This window comes from Lathamus discolor, chromosome 13 (assembly GCF_037157495.1).
Source record: "Lathamus discolor isolate bLatDis1 chromosome 13, bLatDis1.hap1, whole genome shotgun sequence".
Classification (NCBI taxonomy): Eukaryota; Metazoa; Chordata; class Aves; order Psittaciformes; family Psittacidae; genus Lathamus; species Lathamus discolor.
Window position 1 is genome coordinate 3,669,656 of NC_088896.1, and position 25,109 is coordinate 3,694,764.

A 25,109-nucleotide genomic window follows, 5' to 3' on the forward strand; every position below is an offset into this window, starting at 1 on the left:
ATGGAGCGAGGCTGAGAGCTGAGACAAGGAGGCACAAAAGCACAATGTAGTCAGTTCTAAGTAACGATGGCTTTGTAATGGAAAATAACTGCGGTGCTTGAAGGTAGTTGACACAGGTTTAGGTCCTTAGGACCTTAGTACAGAAAGCGTTAAGAAAAGCAGAATAGAAAAACAGGACCTGGGGATGGGGAGTATCCGGGACTAGCAGATGCCCAGGGTGGGCGCAGTTAAACTGACTGATAAGTAGAAGGGCAGGATGATTGCTATGTCTGTGGTGTTAATTGAGCTGGTGCTTCCGAGACTGCCAGAAGTGATGATGACTGTGGCAGAAGTAAACGACCCTCAAAGAGCACCATCACATCGTGGTGTGGCTGCGGGGAGCTTCCTGAAAATGATGTAATTCATGAGTAGCCTCATGAACACGTATGTCTGCCCAGGGGCTATATGAGGACGGCCGGGGTAGCAATACGGTGATACACGTCGGGGGGAGCTGTCCCCCGTGTCTCCCGGCGCCGCAATAAAGAGTTCCTGCTTGTCAGCTTGAAACTGTTGGCGAGTTTGTTCCTGGAGCTCTCTCCGAATCAGAACATCGGGGCTGTTCAGCCTGGAGAAGAGAAGCTGCGTGGAGACCTCAGAGCAGCTTCCAGTGTCTGCATCAGTATCTATCCACCATCTACCTACAGGATGCTGGAGAGGGACTCTTCATCAGGGACTGTAGCGTTAGGATAAGCGGTGATGGGTTCAAACTGAAACAGCGCAAGCTCAGGTTAGATATAAAGTGGGGGGGAGAGCTACAAGCCCCCATGTGCCTGATGGGTGCTTGGTGCTGCTCAGGTCCTGGCTGATGTGAAGCACAAACACTTAAACCAAGGTCACCGCATCTGAAAGCAAAACCTCCCAAAGCATCTCGGCAGCGGGGCTTGCCCTTCGGGCCTTTTGCTGCGGGAGGCCTCAGGCGGCGGCTGCTCGGCGCAATTCGCTGTCGCCATCTCGTGGGCAAAGTGGGAATTGCAGCGGGGGGAGGCCTTGCTCCCGTTTCCTCCTGCCGCAGGGAGGCGGCCCTGGGCCGAGGCGGCTGCTGCTCCCCGGGGATGCTCTGCATCCCGGCTGATGCTCCACGAACACACAGGAACGGGGACGGTGCCAGCGAACAGCCAAGGAAGGACTGAGCACCGCTCATGGAAGCGGCCCTGAAAGAGAACTCACCTGGGCTTTAGGCACTGTCCAGCTCCTCCTGAGGGACATTGCTCTGTCTGGAGCTGTGTCTGCGAGAGGAAGATGTTGGTCTGCAACACCCGGAAAGCCCAAAGTCAGTCAGCATCGATATTACTGTTCCTGTGAACCCTTTGACACCCACAACCCATCTTCCCGGCTAGAACAGGCTGCAGGAGCTCAGGGCGCTGCCTGCTGCAGTGCTGGAAGCATTCCCGAAGAGGATTTGCAGCGCTTTGCCTTTTAATTGCCAGCTCAAGCGACAGGGAGGAAGTGCAGAGCTTGGCTTTTTCAAAATGAAAAGCCCCCATTTCGGAGACTGAACGAGTCTGTGAACACCTCGGTTTGTGCCCTGCTTCTTTCCAGGGCTAAGGATCCAGGCAGCCTTCAGGGAACACAACGTAAGCTCCTGAATGGGCCTTAATAAAACAGGGCTTGTCCAGGCAGGAAAAGAGGGGGAAAGTGGGGTTTGTTCTCCTGACCCAGGTGCTGGCAGCAGTGGATGGGCAGCACCTCGTCCCAGCCTCGGGAATGCAGGCTTTTCATTCCAGCTCTGCTCATCCCTGTTAAGGCTCCGGCCCTTAATCACAGGGCAGCAAGATCCAGTGGTGCCTGCTCTGCTAGAAGCCCCCACATCCCCTCTGTTATCACCCTGCAGACCATGAACTCCTGGCCTCTGCCATGATGCCCAGTAAAAGATAAATCCTCTAACGTGGTATTCGCCCCCAGGTCCCTTGCAGGACAGGAGTCAGACACGCGACCGATGCCTCTGTGGTCCTCCCACTGACTGCAAAGTGCTTGTAAGGATCCATCAACCGCTTGCTATGCCAGCTAGAATTCTGCAGTTTAAATGCCCTGTATAGACAGGAACACCAGGAATAACCCATGTGGGAAATGTGGCCTTCGGCCTCCTCGACTCATTGGAGATACAAAGGGAAAAGGAGAGCTCTTCAGCCCATTCCCACTAAGTTCACTTCAGGGAAGTTTCTCGGTGAATCGCCGATGTTTTAGCATTTACCTGGATTCTCTAAAAGAGTTTGAACCATCAGCGTCTGAACTATACAGCAAGAAAAAGCACTCTCATCTTGGAGATGTCTGTACTAAAAGACACAATCTGCCACCTATGTGATGGTTTTGGATAACAATCAGCTATGTGATGGTTTTGGATTGTTTTTTCCTCTTCTCTTCCCTCATCCAAGCACAAAAGCAAAACTTACTTCATTGTGTCTTAAATTTCTTATTATGAGGGTTTAGTGCTTTGTGCTTCATCTCCACTCACCAGTGACCAAATAGAGTTGTGCTGCAGGCAAAGCATCAGCTTTCTTCTGCACCAACCCCAGTTTTAGTCTCTGAAAGCAGCAGCACCCACGGTCCAAGGCCTGGTGCTGGGCTGGAGTCACTGGTCCCAACGATGCTGAAGCACCCTGGGGAAACGACTGAATCTGCTCCCTACTCCACTCCCATCCAGGTTATTGAGTACATTCACAGAGCAGGAGGCAGCAAAAGCTTAAAGTGCAGTGCAGGGAGACAGCACCATGTAGTAACCATGCTGAGAAGCAAGAAATAAGGGATATTAGACTAAAAGAGTAGCTTTAAAACCACTCTTACTACATTTTCCTGTTTTCATACTGGTGGTATTAAGAAAACCATCGCTGAGCCAGAGCCACCAGGGAAAACCAATTTGTTGGTTGCTTTGTGGTGCTTTTCCCTTAATTTGAGCCATTTTGAGCTGTTTCAGGAACGAAACTCGCCCACAAATCAACTCCATCCTCACACACTTCCTTCTAGCCCCATCCCTGCGTTCTCACCCTCCTTACCAGCTACATCCTGCTTGTGATGCTGCACACTCGGAGGTGTTGGCAAAGGGCAGCTCTCCCCATCCCGGCAGTGTCTTGGAAGCTGTTCAGCAATGAAAGCATCACAAGGTAATAAACCAGAGCTATTTGCCAATTTGCACTCTCCCTACAGGCTGCTCCTGCTCAGCGATGGACACTGATGTCTGTCCCCCCTTATGTATTTCAGGTATTTAATGCCTGTGCTGAGTCTTCTACCGAGCACAGTTCTATATTATGTATTTCTGAGCAGGCAACCTGTATAGCTCACGCTGGTAGAAGGGGCAATGCTTTACCTGCAGAATAACCATCTCTGCCTTTATCAGGAAGTTTCTTGTCATCTATTAGGAGAGAAGAGATGGGAAGGAGACAGATGAGTGCCAAGAAAAGGCAGAAAAGGCAGCTTCCTACTTGAAATCAGATAAAAATAATGAAAACTCTGGGTTTGTTTTTCATGCTCCTGTGGTGTAAAGCAGTAAAGCATCACAGTGAACCATGACTAATGTAGCCAAAACAATGAGACCTACTGCAAAAATGAGAAGGGAATCTGCTCCTTCCCAGCACCATCAGTAACCCAGGCTGTTGGTCTGCCGGCATACATCCCTTGGTACTGATTGATTTAAGATAAATTAAGAAGTGGGGAAAGGCTGCAGGAGATACAACCACAGAGCAGTTACAGAGGAACCCGCCACACCTTTGAACATAATCAAACCCATTCCCCTGAACAAAATGGAACACTGAAACCAAGGAACTCTTCCATTCACTCTGGACAGATACAGGTGTGGTCCAAGGCAAACCACCTTCACTAATCACAGCATTTATTGAAAGCAAAGCAATCTGATTGTGTTTTAGACCATTTTTAATAACCCTGAAATCATGACTGCACTGGGACCACGGTTTCATCAGAGATAATTTACAAGCAACTTGTTTCCAATGCATCTGACAGTGAAAAAACCAAACACGGGGAGCACACACAGGACAAAGTGTCGTATTCGTTCCTAATGAAGCATCCTCATTAGAGATAACGGTGGGAGCGTGAGGGGTTCCAAATGGTCAGCTCGACTGTCTTTGCACAGGCTGGATTGTTGCAGGATGAAGTCTGGCAACTTGCAGCAAGCAATGGTTAACCTGAGCGATTGGGTGCATCCGCTGGACGGAGACACCCAGACCCCACTAGAACATGGGCATGAGTAGTCCGTCCTCCCTCAGGAAAGCTACGGTGTGGGTGAGCGCTGGCGGTGCCTCTCCCAGATTCCAAGAGCACGTGTGTGTTACTGGAAGAGACCCCTTGGGAAGCAGGGGGAATGCGAGAGGACAAAAGTCGGGCTGCTCCCGTAGATGTTAAGGTCTCAGGGGTACGTCACTGCCTTCAGAGCAACACAAGGATCTGGGTGAAACAGTCCAGGAGACCTGCAGGGAGCCGAAGTCATCCTGTGCTGGGTGGACGGGCCCATGGGCTCCTTCGGATAACGGCTAAGGAGAACACTGCGAATCAGACATCCCCAGACACGTACGGAGCTGCCCTTTACCTTGGGGCTGGCTGGGGACACCAGGCATCCGCACAGGTTGCAACAAGAGTTTGTGTGGGCTCCATATCCAGTGCGGCAGAGCTCCCACTCCCTGAAGCTGGCTACGCAGGACTTGAGCAGAGCTTGTACATTCAGCATCAACACAGCGATACAGTGAGCACACCTCCACTGGGACAACGCAACAGACACCTAGCAGCAGTTCATACACAACAACAGGAGATGATCCTTACAGGTCACCTCTGATCTGGTATCACAGGTTAGGCTCCACACTATAGCTGCCCATAACCCAAATCCTAAAGGGTTTTTCAGTTCCATTTCCAGACTCTTACAACTCCAGTAATTCTTAACATATACAGATACCCATATACATTTGTTTGAATTAAAACGCTTCTTCACATACACAATCATCTATTAATTATCAAGAACAATAATGCATTTCTGGAGCAGAAGAGCAAACCCATCTGCTTGGCCAGTGCCACCCACAAAGTAGACAAGGAACTAAGAAGTTTGACAGTTTCAGACCATTATGAAAGAGAAATTCTCTTGCCTGAAGCCAGGGGAGCCATGCAGTGAAAGGGCCATGGAGGGTACAGCAAACGCAATGTACAGAAAACACAAAATTGGTAAAACCTGTTTTCTGGTAGAGATTCTGGAGCCAGCAGGAGAATCCTCCTCATCGGGAGCTAGTTTCACCATTGCAGAAATACTGGGTAGCATTAAAGCAGAGAAGAGTGACACTGAAAATAAAAGGAGCTACGCAAACATCCAGAGACTGATCTCGGCCATGAGCTGCATTGCCTTTAACACAGCAGGATGGATACTAACTTTTAAGAGTCCATCTGACTTGCAAAAACCCATCTCTGCCAACCTTATGGAAGACAAAAGCTCTTGTTGGCTAAAACACGCGACTCTGTAAGGGACTTTGATGTCCCGGCAAACAAAACCCAGGGACCCTGAAACTCAAGAGGAAAAAAGCAAAGAGAACTGAAAGAACTGAAAAGACCAAGGAAAGAGAAGAAAACCGAAGGCAACCCTCTTCTGAGGGTTTCCTTACAAACATCTGAGCAACTTCAGGGCAGTAGCACTTAAAGAGAGGCTTCAGGCTGGGTATTTGTTTAGAGACCAGAATTACCCACCCCCAGCCTAGATGTGGCGATTTTTAACTGTATTCTATCTGAGGCAATCTGCCAACTCTTGAGAGCTGTTTGGGCCCCCCAGCCCTTTCTTATTTAATGTATAGTCGATGGTCCTGGTGACAGCAAGGACAGGCGACAGTCGTGTGGGTAGAGCTGTGCAGGGCTGTGGACCGTTCTGATTAATCCAGGCTAGGATTTTCCCTTCTCAACTGAATCAGTGGACTGGGTTTTACTGCACCAACTCGTAGCTATAGACCTGTCAGTCCCACTGCCCATATGAATCACCTTAGTGCCACCGAGAAGCGAAGAACTGATTTGATGAGGCTGGAGGAGAAGGTAGGCTCGCCTGTAGAAGAGATGGAGGAAGGTCAGGTCCCTCCAGAGACTTCCTGTGCTTCACCTCCTGTGCCTAAAGTCAGCCACTGGAAATACCTTAATTTCAAAACCTGAAAGACCAAATATGAAAATATTTTGCTGTTTCTACCTTATTTACAGGCTATTTTCCCACCTCATACAAATTAAGGGAACTGGTGCTTTGGAGCTAGAGACATCCAGGTCCAGAGAATGGGAGGCAACGGGGTGGTAGAGCTAGAGTGGAGCCTTCAGCCTCTCAACAGTGCCAACAAGTCATCCTCTACATGACCAAAGACACAAATACATGAGAAAACCATTATTCTAACAAAAATATAAATGATTAGTGCAGCACTCATGGATGCATTAAGCCAAAGGCTGATGGTACAAGCATTCCAGGTATGGGAATGCCATCACCAACACGCAAGACTGAAGGGTGTGTGATGACACTTGCAGGAGGGATCTGCCTGGCTGTACACTTGATTTTCATTAACACTTGAAAGAGTTAAAACTTCTTCCATGAAATACCTTAACAGATTTAACAATATATATATATATACTCAGTATCCCCTGCTTAAAAGAAAAATACACATTATTTCAACAGCCAAGAAAAAACTGCAATTTATTAAGTTTCAAAGAATCTTCGTACTCTTGAAAGCAACTTTCGGTGCATGTTCTTTAACAATCACATTCTATGAGGAGAATAAACATTAAAAGCCACAATTGTTGGTTTGTTTTTTAATCTCAGAGTTACAGACATCTTGAATCCAAAAGAAAAGGCAAAAAAAAAAACAAACAAAAACCCAACCAAAAACAAACGAACAAAAAAGCCCCAAAACGCCCTCCCCCCTCCCCACCCCATAACCAGAAATTTTCATTCCCAATTTTAAAATATCCGGAGTTTTTTCTACAACTCAATGCTAAAGTTCAGCATGGAAAATCGTATGTAAACACGCTCATACACACATACATATTTTATATAAGTGTGTGTGTATATAGCTATATAAAATATATATGTTGGAGGCGTGTAATGGCAATGAGATGCAATTACTCTGAGGAAAGGTTATTCAGCTAAATACACTACTAAACCTCAAGAGAAAAGAAAAACAAGTCTTGAACCCAGTTTGTGCATAGTTCATGATCCTCTAGAAAACCAGCTTTTGTTAATTTGCAATCTTGCAGGACCCTTTACATCTGATAAAACCATTAAAAAGCTAATCTTCCAAAACAAAAAAACCACCAAAAAAAAAAAAAACCAACAGAAAGAAAACCAAAAAAGAAACCAAAAATGTAATGCACAAGTTTCCTGATCCAAGCAGGCAGGGAGCACAATGTTCATATAACTTTTAAAACATACGTGAAGTGTATGTTATTCCATTGTCTTTCTTCCTTTCAAAACAATCAAAAACATTGATCTTTTCTTTTAAACATAAAGCAATTTTTTTTTCAATATATAAAGCACTCTTCAAACATCTATTTCTTTTTGAGTCCATTATTTGGTAAATATGTAACTGCTACACATTAGATTAGGTATTTTCTTCTTTCTTACTGTCTTTTTTTTATTATTTTCTCTTTTTTGTGGTTTTTTTTTGTGTTTTTATCTTTTTTTTTTAATTTTTTTCTTTTTTTTTTTTTTTTTTTTTTAATAATATCTTCAGTGCTAGGAGTTGGGTTTTAAAAATACATGAAATGGTGTGGAGTTGCTCCTCGGGAAACCCGGCTTTCCTGAGACATCTTCCACCATGTGCAAGATAGTGATCACAAAGGTATCGCCACTTTGACGACGAGGAGGAAAAAACAACAACCCAAAAAAAAATATATAGTACACAGCAATGGCCAAAGAAAAGGAGAATACAACAACACTGTTCAATCCCAGAGCTCTGAAGTAGCATATCTTCATTCTGAAAATAAGTTTTTCTTTACGATGGAAGTCTTTTTTTTTTTTCCTTTTTATTTTTATGGTTTTTTCTTTTTTTTTTTTAATTCCTTTTTTTTTATTTTATTTTATTTTAAAGTTTGAAGGAGAAAAAAAAAGGTCTGTAAACAGGTGGGAGCCACAACTCCTGGCTCCTCCAAAAGCAGTCAAAACCTATGTCCAAGTGCTTGTTTCTGTTCCTGCTTGCAAGGGAACTATCAACTCTTTACAATTATCTATGGCCACAGTTCAACAAGAGTATTTTTTTTTTGTTAAACTTTATATTCCGAATGGAAAAATGGTGCAATACTCCGGTAATTTTCTTGCATTAGTCCACAATAAAAAGCTGCTAAAGGTAGATATACATATTATTCTCCAGAGATACACACTGTCATTTTTAAAATGCGATAAGAGTCCTTGAGTAAACATTTACACGTGAATTGTCGCCGGCCCCTTCTATCAGTTTCTTTCCTTTTATTTTAACTTTTGACCATTCTAGGATTAGCTACAAGAAGGGCTGCGGACACTCAGTGCAAAGTTAGAAGCTAATAACAATTAAACATTTGACCAATGAGCAAATAAAAAGCATATACTGAATAAAAGGAGAAAATTCACCCTTTTAGTGAACCCCCTCCCTGGGCACACAAGGACACACACACCCGCACAGGCACCCGCACACACACATACGGCTGTTCCAACACAAACAGAGGCTGAGCTTGAAGAACAAAAATCCTTAGAGCCTGGTTTTTGTGTACTGATGCCGACCTGGAAGTGTAATAATTCAACTTAGAAAGTGTTCACATTTTGTTGTTGGCCTGCTGGATTCAAGTATTTGCATGTTGATATGGTTTGTGGTTTGGTGGGTGGGTGGGGTTTTTTTTGTTGTTTGGTGTTTTTTTTTTACTATTTTTTAAATTTTTTTTTAATTTTTATTTTTTACTTTTTTATATTTTTGGGATTAAAAAAAATGACATGAAAAAAGTAATGAAACAAGGGTAATGTGCATAGGCAGATCCATGGGAGTAGTGGACACAGAGATAGCCCGACCCTGCCCTCCCCCCAGCTCAACCTGTACAGTCCATAGTTACCACTCCAACTCGTCTCTTTTTTGTACCAATGGTAAATATCACACTTCACCCTTTCTGATTATTGGGTCCGCCTCTGGTAATGTGCATAATAGTCACAGGCTCATTTTAAATAGGCTTTCATTTCCCCCTTCCCCTCCCTCCCCTCCCCCAGTTGATAAAATAACCCTTTCCAGCCCAAATTCTGAAAAGTGCCCTTCATGATAGACCTATTCTAAGCAGCTTTTATACTTCGTTTTGAAAAAATCACCATACAAACATAAAAAGACAACATAAAACAAAAAGCCATGAAAACAAAAAACAATAAAACCTGTCATTAGCATGTGACACTGACCAAAAGTAGCCCATACTGTTTCATGAACAGTTCACAAGGACTTCTGCAGTTTCATAGTCGATATTGGACAGAGGTACTAAAAAGGGCTGCCAGTCTGATCTGTTAAAGCTGGATTCTTCATCAAGCCCGGGACTGGAAAGGGTTACAATTTTATTTTTCCTTTAGTGCTGATGATTGTTATTTTCCATTTTGTTTCTCTTGTTTCCTAGATGGACTCCCCACTGAGAAGATCACCCGGAAGAAGAGTATTCAAAGGTGTCGGGCTGCCGATAACTCTGCCGTCGTCGGTGCTCGGGGGTCCCCAAAGGCTGCTGGAGTACTGGGGCACCCCACCCCAGAGCAGGTCGCTGCTCCCCTTGCCCCCCAGGCAGGGAGTGTTCCAGTGCCCGGTGTCGTTGCGCACCAAGCCGTGGGAGCTGCTGGAGGAGCCCAGGCGGGTCTGGTTGGTTCCAGTGTTGGACTGCCAGCTGGAGGTGGGCGGCAGCGCCTGGCCTTGTGCTAAGAAACGGTTGACTTCTTCCTCACCAGCAAACTCGGCCAGGATAGTAGTGTTTCCCAGGACACACCTGAGGGCAGAGAGAAAAGGTGGAGCGACACAAAACAAGGGGTGCAAAGGGCACTTCTGGAAACATCCAAGAGGGGTATCACAGAATGGTTTGGGTTGGAAGGGACCCTAAAGCTCATCTGGCTGTGCTGGGAACACATTTCCAATGTCTGTGCTCTGAAGTTTGGTTTGTACTTCAATACAACTCACCAAACATCCTGCAAAGTTGAAGGTTTTGTCTTCCCCCCAACCCCATTTCTTGAAAGCTCACGTTTCTTTAATACTATGTTTAAAATTCATTTTCTCTGTGTACATTTAACAAGAATAACTGTGACTAATGCAATGGATGCAGAATTTTTCAAAGAACCCAGGTTTTATCTTCTTCTAGCATTCATTTTGCAACCTAAATCTTCTAAAGAAGAGAAGATAAACCTACCTGGCACTGTTTGCCTAAACCTCTGGATCTCTGTATTAGTTCAGTTTCATTGTTGCAGGGTGTGTAACTCTGAAGGTACACATCAACAACTATGCCTTCGTTGCAATACACACGTTTGTGATGGCTGTTCGCCCCTCACTGCCTGACCATGGCTTCTGATTTGGATGCCATCAACAAGCTGGGTTTGTGCAAATGCTCCTTGCTGAAAATCCCCTCTTGAGGATTTCTACCTTTCCTAAATGTGTAAGTGAAGAGATATAAATGCAGGCTCTGAAAACCAGGCATGCTTCTAACTGTTAACCCAGCATTGCCAAGTCCACCACTAAACCATGTCCCTAAGTGCCACATCTACACATCTTTGAACACCTCCAAGGATGGTGACTTCACCACTGCCCCAGGCAGCCTGTTCCAATGCTGGACAACTTTTTCTGTAAAGAAATTTTTCCCAATATCCAATCTAAACCTCCCCTAGTGCAACTTGAGGCCATTTCCTCCTAACCCTGTATCAGTAGTTACTTAGGAGAAGATACGAGCCCCCTTCCTGGCCCCATCCTCCTGTCAGGCACTTGTAGGGAGCCATCAGGTCCCCCCGAGCCTTCTTCTCCAGACTGAACCCCCCCGGTCCCTCAGCCATTCCCCACCACCGCTGTGCTCCAGGCCCTGCACCAGCTCCGTTCCCTTCTCTGGCCCCGCTCCAGCCCCTCAATGTCTCTCTCGTCGTGAGGGGCCCAGAGCTGAACACAGGATTCGAGGTGCAGCCTCACCAGTGCCAAGCACAGGGGGACAATCCCTGCCCACGTCCTGCTGGCCACACTATTGCTGGTACAAGCTCGGACATGGGACTTGCTGGCTCTGTGATGTATTTTCCAGCAATCAAGTCCATGTAAACATTTATCTGTGTAACAGATAGAGGCTGGTATCTCTTGGAACTCTAATACTGTCCTGCTGGCTTCCACAAATCCCATTGTATTTTTATCATTGACACCCTGCCAGCAAACCAAGTGCATTTATAGCTCAAGCCTTTTCATTCACAAAGGCCTGTCCTGTCTTTACCAGCATTGTAACTGTAGCGACGCCACAACCTATTAAAAATAAAACAACTTACAGGGAGGCCTTCCAGATCACTGACAGTGTAAGGACCTTACCATCTGCATATTTAAAATGAGCATTTCTCTTTAAACTCACATTTTAATTTTCCCTTTGGCATTATTTCTTTGACTCAATGCCCACATCTAAACTGATGTAGAATCACAGAATCATAGAATAGTTAGGGTTGGAAAGGACCTCAAGATCATCCAGTTCCAACCCCCCTGCCATGGGCTGGGACATCTCACACTAAACCATCCCACCCATGGCTCTGTCCAACCTCGCCTTGAACACTGTCAGGGATGGAGCATTTGCAACTTCCCGGGGCAACCCATTCCAGTGCCTCACCACCCTAACAGTAAAGAACTTCCTCCTTATATCCAATCTAAACTTCCCCTGTTTAAGTTTTAACCTGTTACCCCTTGTCCTGTCACTACAGTCCCAGATGAAGAGTCTCTCCCCAGCATCCCTATAGGCCCCTGAACGCAAGATGGGTCAATTTTTCATCTCCAACTGTTTTGAATGCTGCTTTGTAATATTTAATTAAGGAATCATAGAATGGTTTGGGTTGGAAAGGACCTCAAGTTCATCCAGTTCCAATACCCCTGCCATGGGCAGGGACACCTCACACTAAATCATGTCACCCAAGGCTCTGTCCAACCTGGCCTTGAACACTGCCAGGGATGGAGCATTCACCACTTCTCTGGGCAACCCCCCCATAATGGGAAAGTAGTTGCAACTTTAATTACAGAGTAACCACTGTTCCCACATTTCTAAGCGTAGGGAAGGTAATCAGGACAGCAGTACACCTAGTACACCTAGTACTAGACCTCATAGCAGCCTTCCAGTATCCGACCGGGGCCTACAAGGATGCTGGAGAGGGACTCTTCACTAGGGACTGTAGTGACAGGAGTAACAGGTTCAAACTTAAACAGGGGAAGTTTAGGCTGGATATAAGGAGGAAGTTCTTTACTGTTAGGGTGGTGAGGCACTGGAATAGGTTGCCCAAGGAAGTTGTGAATGCTCCATCCCTGGTGGTGTTCAAGGCCCAGCTGGACAGAACCTTGGGTGGCATAGTTTAGTGTGAGGTGTCCCAGCCCATGGCAGGGGGCTGGAACTGGATGATCTTAAGGTTCTTTCCAACCCGAACCATTCTATGATTCCAGTTCCAAGCGGTGTTCCCTCTATGATCAGTATTTTTCATTATACTCACGCTGTAACTTGTTGATGCAGAAAGCTGTACTTAAGTATTATCATCAGTCTCTGTATTCTTAATATGCAAGTCAGAATATGCTTATTCTTCCCAATGTCACCAATTTTATCACCCAAAATTCTCTGGCTCTTGCTAACACCAATTAGTTCTATGGATTTTAAAACACCTCAGAAGCATGTTTTATTGTCAGTCATTTCCTTCAATTTTTTTCATTCCTCCTTTAAAATGGTGACCACATGAACATATTCTTTATCTATCATTGTTTTGACCTTTCTGTTGCTCTCTGAAGCTAAAACCTTGTCTTACGCTCTGCTTCCTTTAGAACTCATCACATCTCACAAATTCTGCGCAGCCTTAGAGTTGACAAATCCTTACTGAGCACATTACTAATGGTGAGTACCAATTATCACATTTTTAATGACCTCCTGTTTAGTAGTATAACGTATCTAGCCCCCAATTATTTTTTCTCTCTCTCATAAGGTAATTTTAAGAATCAGATTAAACTAACTAGTGATCAGTTCTGAGTGGTAGCAAATGAATGCCTAAGAAAAGAGCGGGGGGATAAAACTGGCTTCATAACAAAGGAAAGAGAGTAGAAACGTACATATGCAGAGACTTCTGGGCCTTGGCTGCTTCCTCCTTGGAACTGTAGCGGACCACAGCATTCCCTTGCGTCAGGTTCAAGTGGAATGTTATTAGAGGGCCATGTTGCAAGCACAGTGTCCGCAGCGTGGAACCATCAATCTGATAAGAGGGAAGAGAGGGGAAAGGTTATCTGTATTTTTGTGATTTTACTTTTAATGCTTTGTAACTAAACAAATTTTAAACTCTGAAGAGTAAGTACAGGTAAAGGGAAAGTTTTTCTTCCATAAGAAGAATTTAATTACAGACTTCACTGTCTTCATTGAGTGAGACATCCTTGTCTTTTTAAGGCTTCCCTACAGGCCAGTGCACCGAATTTCCCAATTTAGGTTATACAAATTATATTTATCATTAAAAATCTACAGAAGTCCAGAAGTAAGTCAAAGGAAAAACATATTGTTCATGAATACAACTAAATTTCCCCCAAGATTAATTTGGATGTCTACATTCAAGGCTTTGTGGCTTATGTTTTCCTTTGTGAATGACACCATGTGGAGGACTGGAGGATTTGACAGACTTAGGAGAACCACCAAAGCAAAACCCATAGGAAAAGCAGATTTTACATCTCTGTATCTGCTGTAAAAAATCATTCACCTCCAAACTTACACATAAAAGCTGCACACTGAATGAACGAATAATTAGGGTCTTAAAAGTTCATACTTGATTTGACAGCACTTTCAAAACTTAACAAATTCCTTGTAGAAGACAGACACATAATAAATGCAGAATGATTATTTTCCCTTCAAATGAACCAAATGAACAAGGATGCTAAATGTTCTTATTGTCTCTTAAATGTGACAAGTCCCTTTTCAGAACTAGCTATGGACAATTCTCTTTACCTGGGGTGTGAGGTTTCGAAGAACCAGCCAGCTGCTTGTTCTCCCTGAGCTGTCAGTACTCCATGCAGAACCTACAACACAAAGGCCACAACAAAACATATTATCATGCTGCTGGAAGCATATTACTAGAGTAAAGTTTCTTCACATCTTGATTTATTGTCATCTTTGCTGAATGAAAACCTGCTTTCGTTATAGGTACAAGATCTGTGGCATTTTCACACTCCCATAGTAACTATTAGACAACTAGCAGGTCCAGGTATGACACTGCAACAAACTGTACCTTCAGGTTAAATGAGAATTAATCTGGAAGACAAATTTTAAAAGCAATTCAGACTTCCAAACTCAGACTGCTGCTTGCTATTAAAGATTTTTATAGCACTGCAGCCTTCTGCTATCTTGCCAGTGATAGATTAATGCATATGACTTATTCAAAACAGATATTTCTGCACTGACAATGATTAAAGATACAAGGACGTAACCAACAAAACCTGCTTTTCCAACTTCAGCCTGGCGTTTTACAACGAGGAACTGAACAAGCTGGATATACATGAGTGGTGTTTGAGAAACCACCGTACATCTGTAGTCACATGTGTGACCACACTCAGGCTCCAGAGAGAATCCTGGAATCAGCAGTATCTGCCCACCAGGTGGGGTTTTGGCGAAGAAAACAGATACAAATAAATGGCAAGAAGAGGGACATTTAATTCCCAACTTAGTGAAAGCAGATTAATAAACTAGTCAGCCTTATGAAATAAGCATAATACTTGTGTTTGAAGCTGACTACTTCACATGATACAGATACCAGATCCATGGTTTCTAGTATTTAAGCAAAACAACAACATCTAAAAAAGACCTGCATGGAAAAAGTTAAGACATTCCCTGAGGGCCCTGCAATGCCATGAGGTCCTAAATGTTTCACACACATGCTCCAAAAATGTGTTCCATATTAAATTCTATGGGGTGATTCGCTCATCTTGAAGCCTTGTAAGCAGCCATAGATCATACCACAAACAAGAACCACGTTTAAAAGATATTTTTAGAGATTCAGGAAATGGGGAACTAAAATACCTTAAGCTGGAGTTAAATAATTTGGCAATGACTATGTAAAATTACTAATATGACCACCTCAAAGCTGAGACTTCACTTACAGTTTACCCTAACTAAAATAAATGGACACAAGCTTCAACCCCTAAACAGACACACTTTACTTGCATCAGACCTCAAGTTTCTGGAGCCTAATACACAGCCTCACTATAGCAACACAGAATAAAAGCAAACAGTTCTAAGAAGAAGGCACTGTGGTGTGCTAAAACACAGGAGTCAGGCGCACCCGAGGAGTAAGAGCTGGTCCAGCCCAGGGGACTGGCACCCCATGTCGATGATGGCTTGGTATTTGTTAAGCCCGGAGGTGGTCTTGTAGGAGCAGTAGTGTTTCTGGGTACCTTCCATAGTTCATGGGATAGAGAGGCTTGTGTGTGAGAGATTGGGCCAGAGGACCATGTAGACTTGATGTCTGACAATTTACCTGCAATAGAAAGAAAAAATAAAGTTCCCTTTTGAAAATCTACTAGTTTCATTTCTCATAAAAGGTAATACAAGAAAAAAGACCAGAAAATGGACTTCAGTATTTAAAATCTAATTTAAATCATAATGAAATACTTTTTTTGTCTCTTTCAAAGGGTTAATAGACCTTAACCACTATTTCTTACACAACTCATTTCATCTGATATGAAGTAACCAGTATATGTTCTTCTGATATATTACTAAAATTCCAAAGATCAAAGACCAACCAAACCTGGATTTCTGAATACGCAAAGCAACAGATATTCTTCTTCTCAAGAGTCTGTGAAAGATGAAGTCTTCAGAAGATTGGACCATATCACAACCTGTCACTGAAACTTCACTGTTGAGTTTGTTACCTTATATCTTACTACTGTTCCTGCCAAATCAGAGTTTTATAAAATAACCGAAGAATAACAAATACAGTTTAGCATTCAGAGTGGCAGACAAAATTGGTTCAAATTCTGCATACCTTATCAAACCCCTTTATTCAACTTTAGACTTAAACATCCTTGCCTTTCTTCCTTGTACCAACATACATTGTGAAATTTGAGTCCCATTTCCTTCTCACAGCACAGCCCCATACTGTTACTAACATTAGCAGCACATGGAATGGATTGCAATGGTCACATCACTGCATCTTCTGCCAGAGCAAATGACATTGTGGTTATGCTGCCTTAATGCTTTAATGCTGATTGCAGGCAGGAAGAAAATACTTGGTCTGACAAAGTCCGAGATGCCAAAATCCTGTGGATTTTTTTAAACCCAGGTTTGAATTGGCAGATTGAAGCTTACACTGAATCAGCACCTTGCATCAGGCAGCCATTGAGGGGTTTTATCAGTCCTAGAGCCAAATTTACCAGTCACCAAATCACAGACTCGGTTCTATACACACACACACACACACACTCCCCACACTTTCTCAATTTATCTGAATCATCTAACTCAATGATTTTTTACTGAATCATAACAATTTGAGTGAAAGGGCAACCACTCTCCCATCTTCTCGCACACTGCAGTAGCAAAAATAATTTGACGATGATGATGAAAGCTTTAAACACGGGTAAAACGGTGGGGAGAAAAGGTAAAAAAGCCTGAGTGTTAGAGCAGCTCAGCACATGATTCATGCACATTACCACAGATTAGATGTTGCTATGTCACTACTTCTCATGGGGTTAACACAAAGATTAAGTGACACCGCAAAACAATAAAAAGCAAATAAAGCAGAAATGCATGGCAGATACAAGGAAAGCAAGCCATTCTTTCCCTTTCACTGAAGTAAAACATTTCACATAACCCCTTTTGGTTTTCCATTCTGCAGTATGATCTGGAGGTTGCACGTTCCTTTATTCGAAGAAGAGTGTTTTCATTGATTAGATCAGAAAATGTTAATACAATCCATGTAACAGCCCAAACACATTTTTATAATGGGACAAACTGGATATTTAGGTAGCTGCTTCACAAGCAATGTCTCTGTGATTTGCAGACAGAGATGCTCCAGAATGTAAAGCTCATTAAAATGAATGAGGTAATTTATTTAGACCATCTATAAGCTCAGCCATGTAGGGGAGCCTCAGGCTTCTGGTTGACTATTAAAAAACATTTAAGAGCCCCAAACCCAACCCCTTCAGAGCCATGCAGAGTACCTCCTTGAGGTGGTACTAAACCTTTTCCTGAGCTGAAGATGGATCACTTTTAACAGTGAGTTTATTAACAAAGATTTCACATCACATCTTCCTGGAAGGGTTTAGCAGCGGTGTTTCCACTGAAGCCCTAGACAATATTCCTCCTCAAAGCTGCAATGGAAACAGTCATTAAGAGATCTCGATGCCAATACAGAGTGACAGCACGTGGCACCAGTGGAATAAATACATTTTTCCTTAGCACAATTCCAGGCATACCATCCAACGCTCACCACTGAAGAGCTGCCAGGAGAGCTGCCTACTACCTAGCACAATACTGAAAAACAGGCTTCTGTCTATAGTAGCACTACTGTAATAACTAGGAAAGCACTTTCTAGGGCCTTTTCTCAGAATGCAGAAGGATGTGAAAGTAGAAAGGCCATTTTTCGTACCTGCAATGCTAGGTGCAGATGCAATGCTGCTGAAAGAGCTACTGTAGCCGGAGGCACTAAGCGGCCAGGCACTCGATGAAGGCAGCGTGGCATTCTGAGATGATGTTGGGGATGACCCTGCAGAACCAGCAGAGAATCAGCTAAGAAAGATGGGCATAATGATGTTTGGTGTGACATAAGCAAATCTATTATGTGCAAATACAAACCATGCAAGGCATTTTCCTTAATCAGCCTGGTCTCAGAAGTCTAGGAATGAAATGTTATAGAAAGCATGATAAAGTGAAGCAGAAGTCTTTAGTAGAGAAGAAAAGAAAGCTGGCACAGTAGCAAATGTACTAGCACCTGTGCAGAAGATAAACTCTGCATTTCCTTTAAGATACATGACTCAAAAAAATCGGTGTTGAACTGTTTGGTCTCAAGGAACAGCCTTCATTTATTAAGGTGCTCTGCTGGCTGACTTAAGCAATGGCAACTGTAGATGAGCACAGATGCATATGATAAACTAACCTCTTACCATGGGTGATTTGTCCTAAATTACTTAAGGTAAGCACTTCTCCTACATCCTCATGCCCACAAACATCTTTAGATTTTTGCAGACTTTCAGTAAAGTAAGGCTGTATTTTAGCAATCTCTTCTCAAACTGGTAACATCAAATGAAATAGCCTGAAACCATCTTGGTAAATCATTTACAATCTGAGGAGCTATCTAAGCATACATACAATTTCCTTAGTGGCAAGCAAATGAAAGAAACTGAACATAAAATATCTTCATTATAAATACCCGAAGAGCTGGAAGCATTCTCTCCAGCCACCAACAAAATTAAGTGTGTATCCTAGGTGACTTATCATTCCTGACATACATAGACAGACTGTGATACAGAAGCATCTTTAACTGACTAATAAAAATATGTGAGTTCTTCAGAAAAGAGCTATGTACTGAGGTAGAAGGGACTAAGTAAAAGGGCAATCTCATCCCTTGAAGCTCAATAAAAAACACAGGCTATAATATCCAACTGGAACAGCAACCAACCAATCTACCTTATCTAGACACACGGCACTACAAAGGACACCAAAACAGACATCAGTCTCAAGCAAAACAACTCTAGATCGAGGCCTTCTCTGGACATAATCTATGCCCTAGGCAGGAATGAGGAAATTATATCAGATTGAAAGGCCCATATGCCCAGAGAGCTGAAACCGTCCCTTATTCCAGGTGGGTAAGGCTGGCTGATCCTGCAAAGCTTCCTCAGCAAACAGTGTGAAATTAAAATCAACCCAAAAGCTTAGGTTTTTGTCTCTTTCTCTGTGTGCAGTGCAAGGAAGGTATACATCACTGTCTGGCCCTCTAACTGGAGACCTTCTCTGTTAATACAGTCTGCATACTTCAAGCTGCAGTATTCAAAGACAGCCTCTTCCTGGTAGCATGTCATGAAAGCCCCAAGCTCATATGGAGGCGGACTGACAAATTTACCTAGAAGCAAACACCTCACTTACACAAGCATAGAGAAACAGATTTAGCAGCTACATTTTTAATTAAAATTATACCATTAGTAAGCTAAAAAGCTAATGAGGAAAGGAAGCATACATGGACCCCAACAGTCACTGCCTTTCAGAAGGTTTTGGCTCTTGAGGACCTGTTTACTTCTGCAAAGCTCATCTTTACTAACTCTAAGTAGGGTGATTATCTCTTCATTCCACAGACAAATTACACACTAGGAGAACTAATGTGTACTTGCCCTCTATAAAGCTTGAAGACCTGCAGTAGGCAGCATCTAAGTACAGCTCTGCAGGGCTAGGCTTCTGGCCTAATGGGAGCATATCTTGGGTGCACCATACCTGAACTGCGACTGAATTCTATCATTTTCTTTTTTAGAACTTCAAACAGTCCAGGCTGCCTACCCCTCACAGTACATTTGGGTCATTAGAAGTTAATTCAACATTAGTCATGCACACAGATACTTCATGTTTCAGCTTAAATAAAGACTGTTTTCAGGTTAGAGACAACTAATTCGAGGCAATGAAAACCCCTGCCTCCTTTCCCTCGCAGTTCACACGCCTTTGTCTGAGTTAATAAGCCCAGAGCAAGGATAGTTCTGATTTACAATCTACGCAGGTATCACAGATGTAACTATTAGAACAAACCCTGCATTTTTAATCCTGACAGGTCCTTCCTGCCAGCCTGATTATACTACTCTTATGCATATTAGAGTGCTCTAACAGACAGCAGATAACTTCCCTATATTGGAACACTGAGCACAATTAAACCAAGCCACCTTTCCCTTGATCCACCTGCAGTGCATCTAGCTAACAAGTAGCATAGTCCCAATGGCTTATTGTTTTAGAGAATGCTCTTTTAATTCTGAAGTAAGCACTACCCAGACAAAAGGAATGGGAATGGCACTGAGAATACTAGTTGACTAGACCATTCCCTTTTTTCTTTGATGGTTTTGGGGATAAAACAGCTCTAATTGATTTTACTGACTGATCTTCTAACAAAGCTACAGTTAAGTAGTGTGGTAAAAGCCTGCTGCTTCAGGAACAACTTTGGAACTTTTGTGTTGCGTCTTCTGAGTATTTCACAAAGTTTGTGCAGGAGGGTGGTCAGGAGGGAGAGTAAAATCTTGCTCAAAACGAAGTGTTACAGGTTACACAGAAGTTTGTATTACATCTCATACCCTTTTCCAATATAAATAAATTTCCCACGGAAAACCAGAAACCTTTTAGTCCCATACTTAAATCAAGTATTTCTGATTTTCAGTGAAAGCATTAGGATTACATGCAAAAATTTACTATATCCATAATACATGAAGTCATCTTTTTTGGAAAGAATAAAGTATACACAGATGTGCATGTGATTTGTGTGTTTACCTCCACTCTTGAGAAGATAGCGATTAACATCCTGTATCGTGGTGTTTATGGTAGGCCCAGTTGGAACACTTCCAGGAGTAACATCAGGGTCATTTTCAGGATCAATATTCTGCAGTCCTTTCCATGGCACTCCTGGATGAAACTCTGTTACAAATATAATAAAAAGAAGAGTATATAAAGTCATAATTCTCCAAAGTTCCTGTGTAGCAGAAGGCATAAAGTTTCAATAAATAAACCGCGTTTTAGGGACACCAATTTGACACGAACACTTTATATGTTGTTACCTGGTGGCCAGTTTATGCTGGAGCCATTGGAAATTTTATCACTATCAGTTTTGGCACGTGACCAGCTGTGAGGAACAGCTACGGGTGGACTGGCGGGTGATTCACTGTTCTGCATCAGATCATACCGGCTGTAAGAGTCATCAATGGACGACTTTCCCGGAGGACCAATACTTAAACCTCCAGGTATAGCACCTGTAAGGAATGAAATGCAAAGGCTTTGCTTAGGAGTGACACTAATTTTGGGTATGGAATTTCATCAGTCCCTACAGTTTTTTTGTTTTTTTTTTCTTTCTGTATTACAAAGGTAGAAAGGAAAATTAACATGTAAACACAGTAAGCAAGGCGTAACAGCCTCTGAAGCCTTCCTAGGAATGAGAGCTCTGAGATACACCACTGGTACAATCTAGACATTCAAGCTAAAGAAATGTGTATTACATTACTGCCAAAAAGAGACTAAGCAATTCAAATTGTTACACTGATAGTAAACAGGAATTTGCTGAGACAGCATACTAAGGAATATCCCTGTAAGCAAGCCATCTCCTCTAGGTGTTCATTGTTGATGGTCTGGATGATTTGAAATGCCATTCTCATGTCCTACAAACTAGCAAACAACAATTTGGCATAACCAGTACAGCTACTTGCAGAATAAACTATTGTAAAAGAAATCATGCATGCTTCTCATAATAAAATCCAGGACAAAGTTAACAGCACCATGTTCTAACAGAATAAACTTAGCGTGGGAAATAAAAGAATACTGGATATTCAAGATACTGGAGGTGTTAGGGATAAAAGTGTTCAAACAGACTAGCAAACACTTCTGGAAAAATGTGAAGTCTGTGCTCCTAACTCCTAGGGCGGGTAATTAGGTACTTGTTTTGCCAATAGTAGTGGCTTGTTTTACTTGAACTCCTTGTTCTGAGCAAGGAAATTCAGCAAATGGAAAAAACATTCCTACACTGCATGTAGGAAGCAATAGCTGCAACCACTTAGATGCACTGCTGAATGTGACTGCAGAAATAATTGTAGAAGTACCCCAGTCTCAAAGGGCACTCTGTACCAACCACGCATGAGCACTTACTACAGATAGTAACTTGAGAATACAAAAATGCCACTGCAATATGCGGCAAGTCTCAAAAAGCCAGGCTGACACTGAGATTAAATGTAACATACCGTGCTTGCTGGAGTTCTGGTCAAGTGAAGAAGCAGCACTGGACAGATTATCCATTGAGTTGGGGTGTGTCCACTGAGGAAGGCGAGACTGGGACTGAGAAGTGTCCTTCACTGACAAACCACCAGTAATGTCCATGTTATTTACATTCATGTTCGGGTTCAGTCCAGCTAAAAGGAAATAGGTCATCAGATATCCAGAACAGACTGGGGGATTAGAAGATGTGTTTAAAAACCCAGCTAAAGGAGTTATGAAACATTGACTTGAAGTACACCTGTCCATGTGTACAGTAAATTACTACGCTTACTTGCAACTGCTGTCAAGAACTTCTGCATTTATGGGAACACCAACGTAACTGCCATGAATTCAGAGAACGTTAAAACTTTGCTAAAAGTGGAAACAAAAGAAAAGATGTAGGGATACTATTTTGAAGCTGTCAGTATTTCTACTTGCAGTCTCTTCACTTGCCTCCAAAAAGGCCTTATGGAAGAATGAACTGGCATGCTACGTTTAAACCAGTGAGGAATCTGCAGCATTCCACTGCTAAACCAAAATGTTCCTGATGCCTCACAAGTGCAAGCCCATGATGCCTGCAATTTCATTTTGCAGACAACACTGTACAAATCCCAAAGAAAGCAACTAATTAAAGGGTTATACAAACAGCCGCCATTCATTCGAGCAGGTATTGCAGTATTTGGGCACGTATTTTATATACACGGAACAAAATCACTCGGGACTGTGCTTAGGTAACAATTGTGACACGGTTCTGTGACACGAATCTGGGTCCTTTTTGATATATAATCCTGCATGTTAGCAGATGACAGGAAGCTGAGGTGTGATTAAGAAGTTCCCTCTTAGACTTTAAGTCATAAATTCTTTTGTCTTCTGATGCTCCCTCCTCTAACAGCTCACCACAGCAGTCAGAATTACCTTCTAAAGTGCTGCATGGTAGATACAGCTTGGCAATTTTATCGTACACAACATAAAGAGTCACAAAGAGGTTAAATTAACTCCTTCACGTCGTGAATGAGGTAGCATACAACACAGAAAACAGGTCTGAAAGGTTGTTTTGTTCACGCTGTCTCAAGGCTGAATTGATTACTTTGACATCAATCATATTTGACAGATCTGTGACCAACCTACTACAGACTGGTGAGAAACATTTCAGAACTTCCCAGGTCATTTATTCCAGTAATCTTTGCTTAGAGTAAATCAGTGATCCTTTATGTTTAACCGGATCTCCTTTTACACAACAGAAGTTTATTACCTCTTGCATTAGCCACATGCAAGAAAACTCTTCATAGGTACCTTTCACATTTTGAAGATCCCTGCATGTCTCTCAAGTCTAAACTTAAGTCAGACTTAAGTGAGCAGAGGATTTCCCTTTTTAACTTAGCAGTGATGGTTTTGAAACATCTCATCATCTGCACAACGCTCACTCTGCATTCCTTCAAACTAAGCCATATCCTTCTTGAAATACACTGATCAAAACTGATGCCTTACCAGTGCTGATCAGAGTGGAAGGAAAGCTGACTTTGCATGACTTCCAAATTATATCCTGTTTATCAATAAGACATTTGCATGTTTTACAACATGACACAGTTAATTTATATTTAGTTCATAAATGCCAGCGGAGGTAGGTACTTAATGAAGTGCATCTTCTGTTCTGATATTTGTAGGCAGAGTACAGGTAAGCGAATACAGCCCTCCTGAGCAGCTGCTACCAGATAGGTGTGTAGCACCATGATTTTGTTTTGGCATTTCAATACTATTTAATAAACATATCTTTCTATTTCTGTATTTTTTATACAGTGGATCAAAATATTTAGATGCTGAATTAAGGAAATATCCTCCCTCTGCCTTTTTCATATGGAACTGCTTTAAAGAAGGACACTTACCAAGAGGGTAAGGAGCAAAGGTGTTCGGTGAAGACTGTTGCTCTTTGGTCTGCAGGTCAGGTAGGCTGGGAGCCTGGGGATGGGGTGAAAAGCTATCCATGGCTGATTTGCCTGCAGAGGGGTGCAAAGATAGATGTGGAGGGGGAGGCTGCTGCTTCATAAGCAGGGCCTGGGCCAGCTGGCGCTGGTGCTGCTGGATCTGCTGCTGCATGTTATTGATTGTACGTGCAACCTGGCAAGGAAAAGAATCAATAAATGCTCAGTTGAACAAAAATACACTAGATTTTTTGTGTCTGAAACTACAGTGAAATAACACAATAGATCTCTTTACAAATAAAAATTGACCATATTAAGAGTTGAAGAGCTTTCCTCCAATAACTGAATACTGTAAAACAGCTTCATTGCTCTAGCACTCCTTCCTTTCAATACTCAAGCTATGCACTTATCGTTTCTAAGGGTGCTATAGCTGCCTTGCTATAAGCAGTACAATCTCTTTAAGCTACTGAAGACAAACCCTTGCAGAGAGATTGAAGTGGCAGGCAAACCTACTTGCTGCTCCTGTTGTCTCATGGGTCCGGAAACGTTACGCTGAGCCTGTAACATCTGCTGCTGGATTTGTAAACGTTGGTACGCCTAAGAGACAGAAGTGAGAGGTCAGAGGTCCTAATACACATACACAAAGCCAAACAAGCTTGTCTGAACTACTCTCGTACATTATAAAACACAAAAGACAGAAACACTGGGAGTTTTCTGAAAACTCCCAAGGAAGCAAAAGTAACAATCTTATTACAATTATATTTTGTAACACATTTCAGCCTAGTGTTCGTTTTTTGCTTGTCTTTTCTCTTTAAACCAAAAACATCAATAAGAAACCTGATGAGCAAGCTTGTGAGCAGTAAGAGGTCAAAGATAGAAGCCTACTTTTTTCCCCTGAAAATATTGCAACATAAAGCAAAAATTAAAATAGAAGTTTGTAATATCTTATAGATAAGATAAACACCAATAGTTAGTTCTTTTATTGGACATTTTAAATTCTGACAACACTTGGTATTTAATCAGTTGTGTTGCTTTACTCCAGAAAAATACCACGTATTTTAATGCGGG

The 25,109-nt window shown here is 42.6% G+C and overlaps 1 protein-coding gene across 9 annotated transcripts in view; it reads right to left on the reverse strand.

Annotated features, from left to right (window-relative positions):
* Positions 1-6,652: 6,652 nt before the first annotated feature.
* Positions 6,653-25,109, reverse strand: part of TNRC6C (trinucleotide repeat containing adaptor 6C) — a 104,607-nt gene continuing 86,150 nt past the window's right edge. For 7 of the 9 annotated variants that reach the window (XM_065693976.1, XM_065693978.1, XM_065693982.1 and 4 more), the window contains 10 exons: positions 24,555-24,638; positions 24,006-24,237; positions 22,110-22,277; positions 20,940-21,131; positions 20,656-20,799; positions 17,789-17,905; positions 15,485-15,679; positions 14,155-14,225; positions 13,278-13,417; positions 6,653-9,960 (listed from right to left, as the gene is read on the reverse strand). In XM_065693976.1, the coding sequence (XP_065550048.1) occupies positions 9,600-9,960; positions 13,278-13,417; positions 14,155-14,225; positions 15,485-15,679; positions 17,789-17,905; positions 20,656-20,799; positions 20,940-21,131; positions 22,110-22,277; positions 24,006-24,237; positions 24,555-24,638 (1,704 nt within the window). In that variant the 3' untranslated portion in view covers positions 6,653-9,599. The remainder of the gene's footprint in view (positions 9,961-13,277; positions 13,418-14,154; positions 14,226-15,484; positions 15,680-17,788; positions 17,906-20,655; positions 20,800-20,939; positions 21,132-22,109; positions 22,278-24,005; positions 24,238-24,554; positions 24,639-25,109) is intronic. The other 2 variants (XM_065693981.1, XM_065693979.1) reach the window with 1 other exon arrangement.